This window comes from Bison bison, unplaced genomic scaffold (genome assembly GCF_000754665.1).
Source record: "Bison bison bison isolate TAMUID 2011002044 unplaced genomic scaffold, Bison_UMD1.0 scf7180017864048, whole genome shotgun sequence".
In the NCBI taxonomy this organism is placed as follows: domain Eukaryota; kingdom Metazoa; phylum Chordata; class Mammalia; order Artiodactyla; family Bovidae; genus Bison; species Bison bison.
Genome location: NW_011494620.1, coordinates 2,143,762 through 2,160,251, shown reverse-complemented (window position 1 = coordinate 2,160,251; position 16,490 = coordinate 2,143,762). Strand labels below are relative to the sequence as shown.

Genomic DNA, 16,490 nt, shown 5'->3' with positions numbered 1-16,490 from the left:
AAAAAAAACCCAGCTAAAAATGTATGAATCTTCCTCAACATTGCTGTAGCATGTTGTCTTAAATCACAGGCTTGAGCAAATGAACTCCTCGTGACCTCTGCTTTCTTCTTCTTTCTAGGTGCCTCCCATACTCCTTGATAAGCAGTTCTCTGAATTCACTCCAGACATTACACCCATCATTTTGGCAGCCCATACAAATAATTATGAGATAATAAAACTTTTGGTTCAGAAAGGCGTCTCAGTGCCCAGACCCCACGAGGTCCGCTGTAACTGCGTTGAATGTGTGTCTAGCTCAGATGTGGACAGTCTCCGCCACTCTCGCTCCAGACTCAACATCTACAAGGCCCTGGCCAGCCCATCTCTCATTGCCCTGTCCAGTGAAGACCCTTTTCTCACAGCCTTTCAGCTGAGTTGGGAGCTCCAGGAACTGAGTAAGGTGGAAAATGAATTCAAGTCAGAATATGAGGAGCTGTCTCGACAGTGCAAACAATTTGCTAAGGACCTACTGGATCAGACAAGAAGTTCCCGAGAGCTGGAAATCATTCTTAATTACCGTGATGACAACAGTCTCCTGGAAGAACAAAGTGGAAACGATCTCGCGAGACTCAAATTGGCCATTAAGTACCGTCAGAAAGAGGTGAGTGTTGCTAGATTTTATCCATCAAAATGCCACAGAACTTAATCACAGGGGGGAAAAGTTGGTACTCCAAAATTAGGTTGGGGTTTTAAAGCATTTTCTATTTAACTTTAAGTGGATGAAATGTTGGCCAGATTACTGATTATGAAACACATTTAGGAGTGGCAGTAAGTGGTTTAATAATTGGTGATTTTTTGACACCTGTATTAAAATATACACATTTACTGGGGTGAAAATGGTAAAACTAATGAATTTTAGACTCTCTGTATGAAGAGTTCTGATTCTGCCATTTATAAGTCTTGTTCCTTTAGAGGGTCACACAGATTTCTTTGAACTTTGGTTTTTCTCATCTGCTTAATGGACTTAATATTTATACTTGATTATATGTATACTTCTTTATACATATAAAATATTTTTCTCACAGATTTGAAGGAAGTATAAAATGAGTGGATATGTATGAATGCTCTGAGTAAATTATAATGTGTAATATTAATAAAAATACATTATTAAAAATTATTAATAAAAGAAAGCTTTTAGTCCAATAGCAGGTGGAAGTTCTAAAACTTCTCTCACATCTGGCTTAGTTTCTTTATTTGTCAGGAATGAGAAGTTAAAGAAGTCAGTTGCGGGAGAGTAATACAGTTTTCATTAGATTTATGTGGATTTTAATATTAAATGAGGAAAATTCAGATCTATTATACATATTGCCTGGAGAAGGCAATGGCACCCCACTCCAGTACTCTTGCCTGGAAAATCCCATGGACTGAGGAGTCTGGTAGGCTGCAGTCCATGGGGTCACTAAGAGTCAGACACGACTGAGCGACTTCCCTTTCACTTATCACTTTCATGCATTGGAGAAGGAAATGGCAACCCACTCCAGTGTTCTTGCCTGGAGAATCCCAGGGACAGTGGAGCCTGGTGGGCTGCCGTCTATGGGGTCACACAGAGTCGGACACGACTGAAGCGATTTAGCAGTAGCAGCAGCATACATATTGCCTAGCATCATTGTTTTTTGCTTCTATCACTGATTTTGAGTAAGTTCTCAAAAATATGTTTACTTCTACCTCCAAAAAATATTGGTTTTCTTTTCATTGGTGAATTATAGTAATTATTCTAGAACAAAAATATTGGAAAACTACATATATAAGATGAAAAAGAAGCTTCTGAAAAAATGTATTTAATTTTTTTGAGTTGGCCCTAAATATTCCACATTAGATATTAGATATGTATTAGATATTAGAATAATTTTAATATGCAACTAGAAGAAATTAATGAAAAACTTCACTTGACTAAAGATGTTTTTTCTTTGCTTAGATCCTTTTGTATATTTTAGGAAAAGACTCAATTTCAAGGTTTATTGAACAAAGAGCCACAAATTGAGTCCTTGGTTAGGTATGTTAGAAGCAAAGCAATAGAAAACATTTGATAATTTCTAACACTTCTTTCAAGATGCTTGTACTTTTTGTTTCTGTGAAGTTATGGAATTGGAGGGTGATAGAACCTAACAGTGCAGCAGAATGAAGGAAGGCTAAAAACACACGTAATAAGAAAATATGAAGTAGTAATAGCTTTTAAAAGATGCATTTTTAAAAATGACTCCGCATTTGCATTTTCTATTTTAGTTTTTGAAATAACAATGGAAGGGAAAAAAAGCAAAATTATTACAGAATTGTTTTGGAGTATCTCATTCAATATCAAAGAGCATATTTCCCTAGAGCTGACAGTTTTTCAAGAGCAAAGTAGTGTTGGATGGCTAATAAAGTGTTATAAAATCAAGAATAAGATTTTACACTTATATACATTATTTGAAATCATCAGATCAGATCAGTCACTCAGTCGTGTCCGACTCTTTGTGACCCCATGAATTGCAGCACGCCAGGCCTCCCTGTCCATCACCAACTCCCGGAGTTCACTGAGACTCACGTCCATCGAGTCAGTGATGCCATCCAGCCATCTCATCCTCTGTCGTCCCCTTCTCCTCCTGCCCCCAATCCCTCCCAGCATCAGAGTCTTTTCCAATGAGTCAACTCTTCGCATGAGGTGGCCAAACTACTGGAGTTTCAGCTTTAGCATCATTCCTTCCAAAGAAATCCCAGGGCTGATCTCCTTCAGAATGGACTGGTTGGATCTCCTTGCAGTCCAAGGCACTCTCAAGAGTCTTCTCCAACACCACAGTTGAAAAGCATCAATTCTTTGGCACTCAGCCTTTTTCACAGTCCAACTCTCACATCCATACATGACCACAGGAAAAACCACAGCCTTGACTAGACGGACCTTTGTTGGCAAAGTAATGTCTCTGCTTTTGAATATGCTATCTAGGTTGGTCATAACTTTCCAGGTTGTATTTTATGAAACGTACTCCTAAATTATTCAAAAATTACCGATCTGAAAATACTTGATAAGATTTTCTAGTAAGAGCATGTGTGTTAAATAAAACTCTAGCATAAATGTCTTCTCTTATACTTTTTTTTTTTTTAAGGGCATAGACTGAACAGGAAGAACTTTTTTGAGAAAAAGTTTTATTGGAGTATAGTTGAATTATAATGTATTAATTTCAGCTGTACAGGTTAATTAGTTATACATATTACATATATCTACTCTTTTATAGAGTATTTTTCCGTATAGGCCATTACAGAGTATTGAGTAGAATTCCCTGTGCTATAAATGCTCACAAAATACTAGCAAATGGAATCCAACAACACATTGCTCTATACCTTTTTAACCACGAGTTCTCCTTGTTTCAGTCTACAAAAGTTTGAGGTTTGTCTTTGACCTATCTCTGATGTTTTGGGATTGCCTTCCCACTAATGTTCACATGGCTGAATCCTACTCGCTCTTAAAAGCGCACTCAGTTCTCTATTCCCACAGAGAGATTCCATGAAGCAATTCTTCCATACAACCTTTAGGATAAATGCCTTCATTATGCACATTCTGGGCTGCATTGTATTGCTGTATTTGACTTGCCTTCTCTAGGACACAGCTGAGCAACCTCACTTCACTTCTCTAGGCTGTCAGTGTCAGGAACACGTTTGTCTCGTTCATCAGTCCTACTTCAGTACTTGATAGAGAAACGATGCTCCACGTGAATTGATCTCAATATGCTCAGTATGAATGCATTTGAATAGATTCAAAATCTCAGTTCTGGAAGGCTCCCTACATGTTTCCTTGCCTGAGTAATTTGCAGTGTTTAGGTTAATAATGGAAAGCAATTAAATACATTATTTTGTATGAAAAGGTTGCAATGCAATCCCTGTAGAGCTCTTCAAATTAAAGTGAAAAAACATATGTAATCTCTATATAGTCCACAGCCTATGTTCTTTTAAATTTACTTTTCCTTTTCTTGAAGGTAAGTCAACAGTTTTGCAACATTAACTTTCAACTTGGTACTAATCTGGGTTCTGTCTTAGAAATTAAGGGAGTTGTTAAAGAGGAAGGAGAGAAATCAACATGGGGATAGCCCTGGACTCATACCTGTTTATCCTATCCTGGAGCAATATGAAGAGATTTGTATCAATCAGCTGCTTTCTATAGCATGTGGTATCAGAACCTTGGGACTGTGTGGCGAACAATGGCTGTTTCCTCTTAGATCCTTTGGATTCTGGTGGCTGGTCAGCAGTTGTGTAAGAGTTTTGCATTTGCTATAAATGAGGCAAGAAGAGCTGACCTTTGTTAGGCATTCAGTTCAGTTCAGTCGTTCAGTCGTGTCCGACTCTTTGAGACCCGGTGGACTGCAGCATGCCAGGCCTCTCTGTCCATCACCAACTCCTGGAGTTTACTCAAACTCATGTCCATTTAGTTGGTGATGCCATCCAACCATCTCATCCTCTGTCATTCCCTTCTCCTTTTGCCTTCAATCTTTCCCAGCATCAGGGTCTTTTCAAATGAGTCAGCTCTTTGCATCAGGTGGCCAAAGTATTGGAGTTTCAGCTTCAACATCAGTCCTTCCAATGAACATTCAGGACTAATTTCCTTTAGGATGGACTGGTTGGGTCTCCTTGCAGTCCAAGGGACTCTTGAGAGTCTTCTCCAACACCACAGTTCAAAAGCATCAATTCTTCGGTGCTCAGCTTTCTTTATAGTCCAACTCTGTTAGGCGTATAGTCTGTTAGGCATATAGTCCAACTCTGTTAGGCATTGACTGTCTTTTAATTCTTCATTTGCTTCATTTTTCACTCTTATTCAAGTCTAGGATGTCTAGAATATACCTTTCATATTTTCTTGTGTCTGGTAAGTTCCACATCAGAATATGGATAATTTGGAGGGAAAAAATGTCTCATACTATCAGGACATTGTCTCATGGACATCAAACAACTATTATGGAAGAATGGCAAAGGGAGTACTTCTGGGGAGAAAAGTAAGAAAAGGGTATTGCATACAGTGTTCCCCTCCATAACTGAGATTTTTCTGCTGAAATAACTTTGAGAGTCATTCACCCAAGTAAATATGGTAATGCCTCTGTCTTAGTTTGCTTTACTTAGCTAACACAGAATGGGTTATTTGAATTTGATTAGGTATTGCTGACCACGTCCCTCTCTTTTTTTCTCTCTTCTCTGTTTTGAACTGTTTTGGGAACATTCATGTGTTCAGATCTCTTCTTAAAAACCATTTTCTCTGGAAGTATGCCCTTAACCTGTTTTCAACTCAGAATTCGTCATTGGTTTCTCTTGCTATGGCAGCAGTATTGCTTCATTACAAGTACTGTTTTGCCTCCTACTTGTTTTCGCTTTTGGTTTCTTCCATTCAACACCTTGCCTTTAGTCCTACCTCCTCCAATCCATTGACCACCGCACCACCTAAGGGTCTTTGTTTTGTGTTTTAGGAAAAGTAAATCTAGGGATAGTTTTTCAGGTATAGCACTGAAAGCCCCCTGTCTTAGAGAAGCCCTCTGTTTGGTCATCATAAATCTGAGCATGTGAGCTCTGTGTAAAGCATCGCAGTGTCTTTCTCACGCTCGCAAATAAAGTCCAAACTGTCACAGCTCGCTTTATATGGATTCTGCCTAAATCATTGGTTTCATTGTTCGCCATCACTACTCATAGTTCACATTTCAGTCAAATGCAAACACTCATAATTGTACTGCTTTTCCACATTGGGCCTTTCCACCCAGGACTCTTAACATACAAAGACCTCTGTCCTGTTTCATGTTGCTTGCCCATTGTCGTGGGTTTTGCTGGATCTCGGTAAAATTGTCTGAGAGGTTGTTTTTAAACACTGCACTGCTGCTTCCATCCCAATGCTCAGGACAGTTATACCAAAACCCCTGGAAATGCAGAGGTATATTTTAAAAGACTACTCAGATAATTCTAATGTGCTGTCAAGGTGAGTAAGTACTACTTGAAATTGTATATCAAGGTTTAACTCATGAATTAAAACTTCTTTAGATTTCCTTGACTTTCTCAAGTAGAGAAGACAGAGGTTGCCAAACGTAACATCATCAGAGGCACCTGAGCAGCTTTCGGAAGTAACTCTCCTTTTGGCTCAGCTGGTAAAGAATTTGCCTGCAATGAGGGAGACCTGGGTTCGATCCCTGGGTTGGGAAGATCCCCTGGAGATCTTCCAGAGGATCTGGAAGGAAGGGAAAGGCTACCCACTCATTATTTTGTCCTGGAGAATTCCAGGAACTGTATAGTCCATGGGGTTGCAAAGAGTCGGACACAACTGAGAGACTTTCACTTTCATGAATTTTCTTTCCTCAGCCCCAAGTGCAGAAATTCACCTTCAGTAAGTCCTTGCATTTGTGGCATAGCACAGAAGTCCTCTCAGAGTCTTCCCATCTCGCCCTCCTCATGCCATCACCCACCCTGTTATGTTTGCCATGATTGCATTTGTGGCATAGCACAGAAGTCCTCTCAGATTCTTCCCATCTCTCCCTCCTCATGTCATCACCCACCCTGTTATGTTTGCCATGATCCTGATACCCTTCTTTCTTCTTAAGGTCTATTCCACTGCTAACAGGATTCTTAGAGCTTTCATTTATCTGCAAAGTAAGATCCAAGAGTTAGGTAGGAAAAAAAAATCCTACTTAAAAAAGGGAAATAAACCTAAGGAAATGCAAAGATGGAGGGGAAGGGGTCAAACATTAATATTCTCCTGTCACGTGATAGAGAAATGAAAGCTTTCCATCTGAGTGTGCATACCCAGCCATGCCTTCTTTCAGGTAAATTTCTGGCCATCTAAAAACTATTGGAGATAGCTTTTTGTTGGTATCAAGTAACTCATATCTGATTGTTGAAAAAAAATTCTATAAAAGTATGAAGCCTATGAAATGGATATAATTCTCTTTCCCACACCTAATAAGGTATGTGATGTTATACCAATTAGCTTTTGAGTTTTTGTTTTCTCACCTTTAAAATGGGAAAATACTGCCTACTTCATAGGTCAGTAGTGGAGGTGAAGCATGATAATACGGGTCCAGACTTAGGTGTACTTCCTGGCATTTATGTCCATGGAAGGGTAGCTGTCTATTACATTTAGTTATTACTGTTATTATAATTGTTTTTGTTTATCCCTTCATGGAACCTCAGTATAAAAAGCTAAGGGCATGCAGAGAAATGATATATACCACTCTATTGTATGTCCTGCAGCAAAAAGAATGGACTTCATCATTAAACGTTTTAATATGTATACTGAATATTTTATAGGCCTCATGGGTTTCATAGCACTTTTGAACTGTGAGTTTGGAACTGACACATACACACTGCTAAAAATAAATTTTAAAAAATTTTTGAAGTTTATCATTACAGTCTAATATTATAATCAGTATGCTAAACTATTTATTTTAAAACAATAGTCTCATCAAAAATGCATAATGTATAAACATTATGCCAGAGCCTAGGGTTGTCCATGCTCTAGTTCTTCCATTATAAGCTTTCAAAAGCAACTTAGATTATGTATTACACACTCGATTTTAATTTGTCCTCCTGCTTTGCATTTTTTTAATATATTTTAGGCACTGATTATGTATGCCCTTTGAACCTGACTGCTGCCTGCTAGACCACAGAATCAGGAACTCTTATCACACCAGCACTTATCAAGAATGCCAGGCATATGGCAGAGTTTTAATACATGAAGATACACTGAGTGATGTAAATTATTAAGAGACTTGTATTAATAAAAGGGATAAAAAGCTGCATTTTCTTCTAGCTTACTTTCCTTTTCCTCTGTACTTTGGAGCACACTCTGACCGATTTCTGGGCCCTGCATCTTGGTCCTCCAAGTGTGTTCACATACCTGCTGTTGCTATACAAAGGCAACACGGATAAAGGCTTCCTACCGCTTTTGCCCACCCACTCCTGGGGCCCAAACATTTCAGCGCCTGCCACTGGGTAATGGATGAAGCAAATGCCTGTTCAGGACTTGTGAGCCCGGCTGACAGTACTATGACAGGTCATTAGGCATTTAATTTAACACTAGGTTTTTAGAGCTTGGAATTCAATCCCCATGTGTTTCTTTACAGCTAATTAATGACATGAAACCACTTTTTCCTAATTCGTATCTGAAAGTGATTGTTTCTGTTTCTTCCACAATGAAATATGAAATGGTATATGTCTATAACATTGTATAAATTCATCCTTTCGAACAGCACTGAGTAGAATGTGATAAATTTATACCTTCCAAAACATAAAATAGCAAGCTTTAACTGGAAGTTAGATATAAAATATGGCTTGTATTTGATGTTGTTGTTGTTCAGTCACTAAGTCATGTCCCACTCTTTTCGACCCCATGGACTGTAGCCTACCAGGCTCCTCTGTCTGTGGGATTTCCCAGGCAAGAATACTGGAGTGGGTTGCCATTACCTTCTCCAGGGGATCTTGATATTGTTTTAATAAATACAAAAAGGAAATGACTAAGTGACTTATTTTCAGACAGGTATATACTTCTGTTCACCTAACAAAAATGCATTGTGTCCACAGAATAAGCAACTCTTTTCAACATAACTCTCACTTGCTGCAGACATCAACTAAAAACATTAGGTTAATGATAATATCTTTGAAAAATTTCACTGTGTATTAGACACCCTCTCTGGTCCTTCAAGGGGCTTCCCTGGTGGCTCAGATGGTAAACAATTTGCCTGCAATGTGGGAAACCAGGGTTTAATCACTGGGTTGGGAAGATCCCCTAGAGAAAGGAATCATGGCTACCCACTCCAGTATTCTTGCCTGGAGAATTCCATGAACAGAGGCTACGGTCCATGGGGTGACAGAGTCAGATACAACTGAGCTACTAGCATGTTTCACTGGTTCTCTGAGGAATAACTTTTCTGTATGCAACTGGGACTACTGACTCCATGATAACTGACAAACGAGTAGCAATAAGATCAGCCCCTATTCAGATCCAATCATTTCATTTGTCAGCAGTGAAGAACTCTGTCTATTGCTGCTTTTGCACAAAACTTCCTATTTAAATTTGAGGCTTTTGTTTGGGTCATAATTTAATGTCTCATATCTTCTCTGTCACTCATCACAAAACAAAATTAAGGATTACCACTTTTCAAAATCATGAATTTAACAGCTTATTCCAGCCCACATATAGAAGTACAATACAAAAACTAAATGGGTTGGCAAAGCATTATTGTTGTCAAGAAAACCTAGTGGCTTTGAGATACAATGTAAAATCCTGCTCGAGATCCCTGATAAACTATGGGAATGAGGAGGAGCTTTTACATTTCTCCTTACCCTCATTTTCCTTCGACCATATGTGGCATATTCACAGGTTTTCTCAATAAAGGTTAGTTATGTTTTGTCTCAAGTCTTGGGAGAAGAAATGCACAGTGAAACCCTCTAGGATGTATAATGCCATGCTATAATTTGGCGATTTATGAGCCTTAAGCTTAATTCTGAAGCTGTGTGTTTATCGACTGCTTCTCGGTAATATAGAACTGGGAAAACAATCCCATAGGATTATATTTTTATTCTTTGTAGCACGCTCTGTTCCCTTTTTCCCTTTGGCTTTAGGGAGCACTCAGTGGTGTGCCTTCTGCTGCTATGGAGAAATACTGAAAGCTTTTTTCTTTATGGTTTTTACCTTCATCTGCCCCCTTGCAAGCTCCCTGCGAGCTGTAAGAAGGCCTGCTTTTCCTCATTCCAAAACCACCACTTCATTTTTAAATGCGGGGCTCCATTGTTGTTTTGCTCTGTGGCATTCCCTAAGCTCAGTGATTTTCCCCAGGTGGCTCTGGAACATGCAATCCAAAGCCTCTTTTCTTTCTCTGCCACATTCACCTCTAATACTGGGCAGTGGGGAGCTGGAAACCTTATTGGCAGCTGCTATTAAGTAAACATAGGAGGGACCTAGTGGTTGGGCTTAGGGGGCTCTGGTCAAGATAATGCTCTTTCTCTCTCCAAGTGCAAGTCCACACGTGATTGCAGGGTGTGTATTCTATGCTGGAGACTGCTGCTGCTGCTAAATCGCTTCAGTCGTGTTCGACTCTGTGCGACCCCATAGATGGCAGCCCACCAGGCTCCCCCGTCCCTGGGATTCTCCAGGCAAGAATACTGGAGTGGGTTGCCATTTCCTTCTCCAATGCATGAAAGTGAAAAGTGAAAGTGAAGTCGCTGAGTCGTGCTTGACTCTTAGCGACCCCGTGGACTGGAGCCTACCAGGCTCCTCAGTCCATGGGATTTTCCAGGCAAGAGTACTGGAGTGGGGTGCCATTGAGACAGAGGACAGCAAAATGAGAAGACAGCAAGTCCCAGGCCAAGTTTGGGTTTCTTCCAGAAATGTCCTAGAGCCTAGAATTTTTTTTGGAGAAGGCAATGGCACCCCACTCCAGTACTCTTGCCTGGAAAATCACATGGACAGAGGAGCCTGGTGGGCTACAGTCCATGGGGTCTCTAAGAGTCGGACATGACTGAGCAACTTCCCTTTCACTTTTTACTTTCATGCATTGGAGAAGGAAATGGCAACCCACTCCAGGGTTCTTGCCTGGAGAATCCCAGGGACCGGGGAGCCTGGTGGGCTGCCATCTATGGGGTCACAGAGAGTCGGACACGACTGAAGCGACTTAGCAGCAGCAGCAGCAGCAATGTTTTATTTCAGAATGCTAAGACTGACTTTACATTTGGTATTCGGACTCCTCTTCTGTAAATAACCCCCTGGTATCAGTATCACAATGCTTATTGTGAATGGGCTTTTAAATACTATGTTTGGAAAACAGCATTTATTATTTTTCTGATTACATGGCATTACATGCCAGTTATAAGAAATGTGTGATATCAATAAATATGATATTGACAAGTCTGTAATCACATAATATTGCTAATATTCAGTTTACTTTTTAAATAAATTCTTATCATAAATAGGTAGAGCCTAGAATTTTATTCTTGCTTAGACAGTACAGTGAAATCCATATGTGTGTGTGTGTGTGCTGTAGTACTTAAGCAGAAAATGCTGTTGCTGTTGTTGTTTAGTTACTAAGTCATGTCTGAGTCTTTGTGACCCTATGTACTGCAGCCCACCAGACTCCTCTGTCCATGGGATTTCCCAGGCAAGAATACTGGAGTGGGTTGCCATTTCCTTCTCCAGGGGATCCTCCTGATCCCGTGATTGAACCTGCATCTCCTGCATTGGCAGGCAGATTGTTCACCACTGAGCAACCCGGGTATAAGCTAAAAATAGATTTTTAGCTATATTGCATGAACGTTTTATATGTTATGTCCTTCACTGATATCGTTTTCTCACTTTCTTCCCTCCTTCCTTTCCTGTCCTCCCTCCTTATTAGGACCTTCACTTACCTTATGTAAGAGAGTCTTTTCTGTTTGCTACTTACTGATGATGCTGAAATCAAAGACAAAAGCCTTGTCCTCAGATAACTACCAGGGCATTAGGGATGGAAGAAAAGTCCGCACAACTCTCACCATGTGGGCCCCAAAGGCTGTGGCAGAGCTGCTTCTGGAGCCCAGGAAAATGCTGCCTAACTTGGTCCTAGGGTCTTAGGGCAGGCTTCCTGGAACCGAAAAGGCCTTGCTTGAGTTTCTGTGGAAACCCGGGAGTCATCCAGGCAGAGAAGTTACAAAAAGTCAATATGGAAAGAAACACCATGTAGAACTGCAGGGAGGCAAAAAAGAAGGTGGAGAATCCCTCCATTATTATTTATTTAATTAAGATCCATCTGATTCCTTTTTTTTTTTTTCCCATTGTAGTATAATTGAATGACAATTTTGTGCTAGTTTCAGATATACAGCAAGATGATTCTGTTTACATATGTTCTTTTTCAGACTCTTTTTCATTATAAGTTATTCAGTTCAGTTCAGTCGCTCGGTTGTGTCCCGCTCTTTGCGACCCCATGGACTGCAGCATGACAGGACTCCCTGTCCATCACCAACTCCCGGAGTCTGTTCTGAATATTCTTGGAAGGACTGATGCTGAAGCTGAAACTCCAATACAATGGCCACCTGATGCGAACACCTGACTCATTTGAAAAGACCCTGATGCTGGGAAAGATTGAAGGTGGGAGGAGAAGGGGATGACAGAGGAAGAGATGGCTGGATGGCATCACCAACTCAATGAACATGGGTTTGGATAGACTCTGGCAGTTGGTGATGGACAGGGAGGCCTGGCGTGCTGCGGTTCATGGGGTCGCAAAGAGTCAGACACGACTGAGCGACTGAACTGAACTGAACTGAAGTGAATCTGTCCCAAACTCCTAATTTATCCCTTCCTCTCTTTCCCTTTGGTAACCATAAATCTGTTTTTTAAGTCTGTGAGTTTGTTTCTGTTTTGTAAATACATTCATTTGTATCATTTTTTAGGTTCCACACTAAGTGCTATCATATATTTGTGTTTGTCTGTCTGGCTTCACTTAATATGATACTTCACTTAATATGATACTTCACTTAATATGATAACCTCTGCTGCTGCTGCTAAGTCGCTTCAGTCGTGTCCCACTCTGTGCGACCCCAGAGACGGCAGCCCCCTGGCTCCCCTGTCCCTGGGATTCTCCAGGCAAGAACACTGGAGTGGGTTGCCATTTCCTTCTCCAATGCATGCAAGTGAAAAGTGAAAGTCGTATTCAACTCCTAGCAAACCCATGGACTGCAGCCCACCAGGCTCCTCCATCCATGGGATTTTCCAGGCAAGAGTACTTGAGTGGGGTGCCATTGCCTTCTCCGATGATAATCTCTAGGTCCATCCATTGTTGCTGCAAACAGCATGGTTTCATTTTTTATGGTTAAGTAATAGTCCAGGTATATATCTACCACATCTTCTTTATCCATTCATCTGTTAATGAAAATATAAGTTGCTTCCATGTCTTAATTTTTATAAATAGTACTGCTATGAATATTGGGGTGCATGTATCTTTTCAAATTAAAGTTGTCCTCATTTCTGGATATATTCCTAGGAGTGGGATTGCTGGATGATATGATGATTCTATTTTTGTTTTTGAGGAATCTCAATACTCTTTTCCATAGTGGCTACACCAATTTACATTCCCACCAAGAGTGTAAGAGGGTTCCCTTTGTCTCTACACCCTCTGTAACATTTATTTTTTGTAGGTTTTTGATGGTGGCCATTCTGACCCGTATGAGGTGATATCTCGTAGTTTTGATTTCCATTTCTTCAATAATTAGCGATGTTGAGCATCTTTTCATGTGCCTCTTGGTCATCTGTATGTCTTCTTTGGAAAAATATCTATTTACTTCTTCTGCCCATTTTTGATTGGGTTGTTTGTCCTTCTGACATTGAGATGTATGAACTGTTTGTATATTTTGGAAATAATCCCATGTTGGTCACATCATTTGCAAATATTTTCTCCCATTCCGTATGTTGTCTTTTAGTTTTGTTTATGATTTCTTTGCTGTGCAAAAAAAAAAAAAGAGCTTTTAAGTTTAATTGGACCCCATTTGTTTATTTTTGCGTTTATTTCCTTTACTCTAGGAGATCCAAAAACTATTGCTGTGATTTATGTCAGTGTTCTGCCTTTATTTTCTTCTAGGAGTTTTAGAGAATCTCTTCATTCTTTCTGCCCTCATTCCCACCCCATGGCTTCTGCTTTCACATTTTCTTCTGCCTGATGCAATGGAAGGCTTCTGTATCAGGTCTCAGCTCATTATTATCACTTTCTTGGTAAAGACCCAGAACACCGACCCTAGTTACTGTCCTTTGGCTTCCCTGGTGGATCAGACAGTAAAGCGTCTGTCTACAATGCGGGAGACCCAGTTTTGAGCCCTGGGTTAAGAAGATCCCCTGGAGAAGGAAATGGCAATCCACTCCAGGACTATTGCCTGGAGAATCCCATGGACAGAAGAGCCTGGTAGGCTACAGTCCATGGGGTCGCAAAGAGTCCGACAGGACTGAGGGACTTCACTTTCTTTCCCTTTCCTTCACCCTTTATTCTCAGACATTCTCTTTACATGACAATGTTGATATCGCAGCTTTTATCACAATCCAAAGTCATTCTGTTTATTTGTGTGTAAAATTATGTTTTTATCTTTTTTCACTTGTTATCTAAGTGTTATCTCCTCTGACTTGATTATCAGTGAAAGCCCAGGGGTTGGTATAGTGCTTAGGACATAGGAGCCTGAATCAGTTCAGTTTAGTCGCTCAGTCGTGTCCAACTCTTTGCGACCCTGTGAATCACAGCACGCCAGGCCTCCCTGTCCATCACCAACTCCTGGAGTTCACTCAGACTCATGTCCATCGAGTCAGTGATGCCATCCAGCCATCTCATCCTCTGTCGTCCCCTTCTCCTCCTGCCCCTAATCCCTCCCAGCATCAGAGTCTTTTCCAATGAGTCAGCTCTTCGCATGAGGTGGCCAAAGTACTGGAGTTTCAGCTTTAGCATCATTCCTTCCAAAGAACACCCAGGGCTGATCTCTTTCAAAATGGACTGGTTGGATCTCCTTGCAGTCCACGGGACTCTCAAGAGTCTTCTCCAATACCACAGTTCAAAAGCATCAATTCTTCGGCGCTCAGCTTTCTTCACAGTCCAGCTCTCACATCCATACATGACCACTGGAAAAACCATAGCCTTGACTAGATGGACCTTTGTTGGCAAAGTAATGTCTCTGCTTTTCAATATGCTATCTAGGTTGGTCATAACTTTTCTTCCAAGGAGTAAGCGTCTTTTAATTTCATGGCTGCAGTCACCATCTGCAGTGATTTGGGAGCCCAGAAAAATAAAGTCTGACACTGTTTCCACTGTTTCCCCATCTATTTCCCATGAAGTGATGGGACCAAATGACATGATCTTCGTTTTCTGAATGTTGAGCTTTAAGCCAACTTTTTCACTCTCCTCTTTCACTTTCATCAAGAGGCTTTTTAGTTTCTCTTCACTTTCTGCCACATGGGTGGTATCATCTCCATATCTGAGGTTATTGATATTTCTCCTGGCAATCTTGATTCCAGCTTGTGCTTTTTCCAGCCCAGTGTTTCTCGTGATGTACTCTGCGTAGAGGTTAAATAAGCAGGGTGACAATATACAGCCTTGAAATACTTACTCCTTTTCCTATTTGGAACCAGTCTGTTGTTCCATGTCCAGTTCTAACTGTTGCTTCCTGACCTGCATATAGGTTTCTCAAGAGGCAGGTCAGGTGGTCTGGTATTCCCATCTCTTTCAGAATTTTCCACAGTTTACTGTGATCCACACAATCAAAGGCTTTGGCATAGTCAATAAAGCAGAAATAGATGTTTTTCTGGAACTCTCTTGCTTTTTCCATGATCCAGCGGATGTTGGCAATTTGGTTTCTGGTTCCTCTGCCTTTTCTAAAACCAGCTTGAATGTCTGGAAGTTCATGGTTCATGTATTGCTGAAGCCTGGCTTGGAGAATTTTGAGCATTACTTTACTAGCATGTGAGATGAGTGCAATTGTGCAGAAGTTTGAGCATTCTTTGGCATTGCCTTTCTTTGGGATTGGAATGAAAACTGACCTTTTCCAGTCCTGTGGCCACTGCTGAGTTTTCCAAATTTGCTGGCATCTTGAGTGCAGCACTTTCACAGCATCATCTTTCAGGATTTGAAATAGCTCAACTGGAATTCCATCACCTCCACTAGCTTTGTTCATAGTGATGCTTTGTAAGTCCCACTGACTTCACATTCCAGGATGTCTGGCTCCAGGTGAGTGATCACACCATCATGATTATCTGAGTCATGAAGATCTTTTTTGTACAGTTCTTCTGTGTATTCTTGCCACCTCTTCTTAATATCTTCTGCTTCTGTTAGGTCCATACCATTTCTGTCCTTTATCGAGCCCATCTTTGCATGAAATGTTCCTTTGGTATCTCTGATTTTCTTGAAGAGATCTCTAGTCTTTCCCTTTCTGTTGTTTTCCTCTATTTCTTTGCATTGATTGCTGAGGAAGGCTTTCTTATCTCTTCTTGATATTCTTTGGAACTCTGAATTCAGATGCTTATATCTTTCTTTTTCTCCTTTGCTTTTCGTGTCTCTTCTTTTCACAGCTATTTGTAAGGCCTCCCCAGACAGCCATTTTGCTTTTTTGCATTTCTTTTCCATGGGGATGGTCTTGATCCCTGTCTCCTGTACAATGTCATGAACCTCAGTCTATAGTTCATCAGGCACTCTATATATCAGATCTAGTGCCTTAAATCTATTTCTCACTTCCAGTGTATAATCATAAGGGATTTGATTTAGGTCATACCTGAATGGTCTAATGGTTTTCCCTACTTTTTCAATTTTAGTCTGAATTTGGCAATAAGGAGTTCATGATCTGAGCCACAGTCAGATCCTGGTCTTGTTTTTGTTGACTGTATAGAGCTTCTCCATCTTTGGCTACAAAGAATATAGTCAATCTGAGTCTGAATAAATGGTGATAAATTAGAGGAGTGGCAGGGGCTGAGATTAGAGAAAAATAACAGAGAATAGATCGTACAGGGCTGGAATCAGCAACCCTAAGGA

At 40.5% G+C, this 16,490-nt stretch overlaps 1 protein-coding gene across 1 annotated transcript in view; it reads left to right on the top strand.

The window, feature by feature from the left end:
- Positions 1-16,490, top strand: part of TRPC4 (transient receptor potential cation channel, subfamily C, member 4) — a 207,420-nt gene that overhangs the window by 96,999 nt on the left and 93,931 nt on the right. The window contains exon 3 of the mRNA XM_010835641.1: positions 119-637. Coding sequence (XP_010833943.1) covers positions 119-637 — 519 coding nt within the window. The remainder of the gene's footprint in view (positions 1-118; positions 638-16,490) is intronic.